This window comes from Pygoscelis adeliae, unplaced genomic scaffold, assembly GCF_000699105.1.
Source record: "Pygoscelis adeliae isolate BGI_AS28 unplaced genomic scaffold, ASM69910v1 Scaffold704, whole genome shotgun sequence".
Lineage (NCBI taxonomy): Eukaryota > Metazoa > Chordata > Aves > Sphenisciformes > Spheniscidae > Pygoscelis > Pygoscelis adeliae.
The window spans coordinates 221,536-224,440 of record NW_008824590.1 but is presented as its reverse complement, the minus strand read 5'-3'; the positions used below and the strand labels follow the sequence as shown (position 1 = coordinate 224,440).

The following is a 2,905-nucleotide window of genomic DNA, read 5'->3' as shown; positions in this document are numbered from 1 at the left end:
GCCCGCCCCGTCAGCACCCACGGGTGCCCAGCCCAGATATGGCCCCGTCAGCACCCATGGGTGCCCAGCCCGGCCCCTCACCTTCCCCGTTGGACTCCATGCGCGAGGCCGTGTTCACCGTGTCCCCGAAGAGGCAGTACCGGGGCATTTTGAGACCCACGACGCCGGCACAGACGGGTCCTGTGGGACACCCGGTGAGCCCCCCGCCCCGGCAGCCCCGAGTCCTGACCCGGCCCCCCTCGTTGGGGGCTCCCAGCCCTGTGTGTCCCCAGGGTGTCCCCTCCCCTGTCCCTGGGGTCCATGGGAGGGTTGGGTGCCCTGTCCCCCCATCCCTGCTGGTCCATGTGAGTGCCATCTCTCCGCACCCCACAGACCCGGGGAGGTGCCATGTCCCCCCCACCCATGAACCCATGTGGGTGCCATGCCCCCATCCCCATCCCTGCTGACCCGTGGGGTGCCATGTCCCCGTCCCCACAGACCCATATGGGTGCCATGTCCCCGTCCCTGCTGACCCGTGTGGGTGCCATGTCCCCACCCTTGCCAACCCATTTGCGTGCTGGGTGCCACGTCCCCATCCCTGCTGACCCGTGTGGGTGCCATGTCCCCATCCTTGCCAACCCATTTGGGTGCTGGGTGCCATGTCCCCATCCCTGCTGACCCGTGTGGGTGCCATGTCCCCATCCCTGCTAACCCATTTGGGTGCTGGGTGCCACGTCCCCATCCCTGCTGACCCGTGTGGGTGCCATGTCCCCATCCTTGCCAACCCATTTGGGTGCTGGGTGCCACGTCCCCATCCCTGCTGACCCGTGTGGGTGCCATGTCCCCATCCTTGCCAACCCATTTGGGTGCTGGGTGCCACGTCCCCATCCCTGCTGACCCGTGTGGGTGCCATGTCCCCATCCTTGCCAACCCATTTGGGTGCTGGGTGCCACGTCCCCATCCCTGCTGACCCGTGTGGGTGCCATGTCCCCATCCTTGCCAACCCATTTGGGTGCTGGGTGCCACGTCCCCATCCCTGCTGACCCGTGTGGGTGCCATGTCCCCATCCTTGCCAACCCATTTGGGTGCTGGGTGCCACGTCCCCATCCCTGCTGACCCGTGTGGGTGCCATGTCCCCATCCTTGCCAACCCATTTGGGTGCTGGGTGCCACGTCCCCATCCCTGCTGACCCGTGTGGGTGCCATGTCCCCATCCTTGCCAACCCATTTGGGTGCTGGGTGCCACGTCCCCATCCCTGCTGACCCGTGTGGGTGCCATGTCCCCATCCTTGCCAACCCATTTGGGTGCTGGGTGCCACGTCCCCATCCCTGCTGACCCGTGTGGGTGCCATGTCCCCATCCTTGCCAACCCATTTGGGTGCTGGGTGCCACGTCCCCATCCCTGCTGACCCGTGTGGGTGCCATGTCCCCATCCTTGCCAACCCATTTGGGTGCTGGGTGCCACGTCCCCATCCCTGCTGACCCGTGTGGGTGCCATGTCCCCAGGGCCCGGCGTCCCCAGCCTCCAGCTGTGCCGGGGGGTCCTCGGGGTCTCCAGCCCTCTGAGGGACTCCCAGCCCTGAGCCATGACGGGGGGCTGGGGTTGTCCCTGGTCCCTCCGAGGACCCCCACCCCCAAACTGTGCTGGGGGTCCGGGGTCGTCCCTGGCCCCTTTAGGTACCCCAAGCCCCAAAGAGCCATGGCAGGGGGTCCTTGGGGTCTCCAGCCCTCCAAGCACCTCCAGCCCTGAACCACGGCGGGGGGGTCCTTGGGGTCCCTGGCCCCTTCAGGCACCTTAAGCCATGCAGCAGTCTGGGGGGGGTCCTCAGTTCTTCCAAGCACGCCCGGCCCCAAGCCATGTGGGGGTCCTTGGGGTCCCCAGGGGGTCCCCAGCCCCTCCAAACACCTCCCGTCCCAAGCAACATGGGGGTCCTTGGGGTCCCCAGCCCCTCCAAGCACCCCCAGCCATGCAGGGCATGCATGGGGGACCCCAGCCCGGGGCAGGCAGGGGATGCTGGTGTGGTGCCCTGGGGTGCCCAGCAGTGGGGGTGGGGTGCACAGAGGGCTGGGGCCCCCCCTGGTGCTCACTGGGGCAGGATCTGGTAGAGAAGAGCCTCAGCCTTGCGCTTCTCCTCCAGGTAGGCTTGGGTTCGCTCCTCCACCAGCTCCTCCAGGTTGTTGGCGTACTGCTCCATGCGCGACAGCAGGTTGTCCAGGATGTTGCTGCTGCTCTCCCTGCGGGCAGGGGGTGAGCATCCACCCGGGGACCCTTTTCGGGGTCACCCATCACCCACGGGGCTGGGGGAGGTGGAGGTACCTGTTGAACTTGCGGAGTTGGACCTTGATCTGGTTGAAGTCGGGGCGCTCCAGGACGTCCTCGGCCCAGCAGTGCTGCATCAGCTGGCCCAGCTCCTCCATGTGGCACCCCACATTGGCCGAGGGGCGGAAGCTGGGGCGCTCCCCACTCTTCACCCGCTCGATGATCTCTGTGGGGCCAAGCACCCATCAGCAGGTCCAAGCACCCATCAGCAAGGCCAAGCACCCATCACAGCAGGTCCAGGCACCCATCAGCGAGGCCAACAACCCATCAGCTGATCCAAGCACTCGTCAGCTGGTCCAAGAACCCATCAGCAGGTCCAAGCACTCGTCAGCTGGTCCAAGAACCCATCAGCAGGTCCAAGAACCCATCAGGAGGTCCAAGAACCCATCAGGAGGTCCAAGAACCCATCAGCTGGTCCAAGCACCCATCACACCAGGTCCAAGCACCCATCTGCTTGTCCAACCACCCATGAGCGGGTCCCTGACGCCATCACCCCGGCCCCCCCTGCTCACCTTTAGGGCTCAGGTCCAGCCCCTCCATGTAGAAGACGCCGTTGCGCAGGGCGATCTCTTGCAGGATGATGCCGAAGCTGTAAATGTCGCCCTTC

General features: G+C 66.1%; 2 protein-coding genes across 2 annotated transcripts in view; both read right to left on the bottom strand.

The window, feature by feature from the left end:
• The window catches only part of INTS3 (integrator complex subunit 3), a 57,578-nt gene extending 57,478 nt beyond the window's left edge, over positions 1-100 (bottom strand). Inside the window, exon 1 of the mRNA XM_009322224.1 lies at positions 82-100. Coding sequence (XP_009320499.1) covers positions 82-100 — 19 coding nt within the window. The remainder of the gene's footprint in view (positions 1-81) is intronic.
• A 1,962-nt stretch (positions 101-2,062) lies between these two features.
• Positions 2,063-2,901, bottom strand: LOC103915413 (atrial natriuretic peptide receptor 1-like; the record flags this gene model as incomplete). Its single annotated transcript, XM_009322223.1, has 3 exons — positions 2,063-2,213; positions 2,296-2,464; positions 2,811-2,901. Coding segments are annotated over 3 exons (411 nt in total), but the record flags the coding sequence as incomplete, so codon positions are not given.
• Positions 2,902-2,905: the final 4 nt, after the last annotated feature.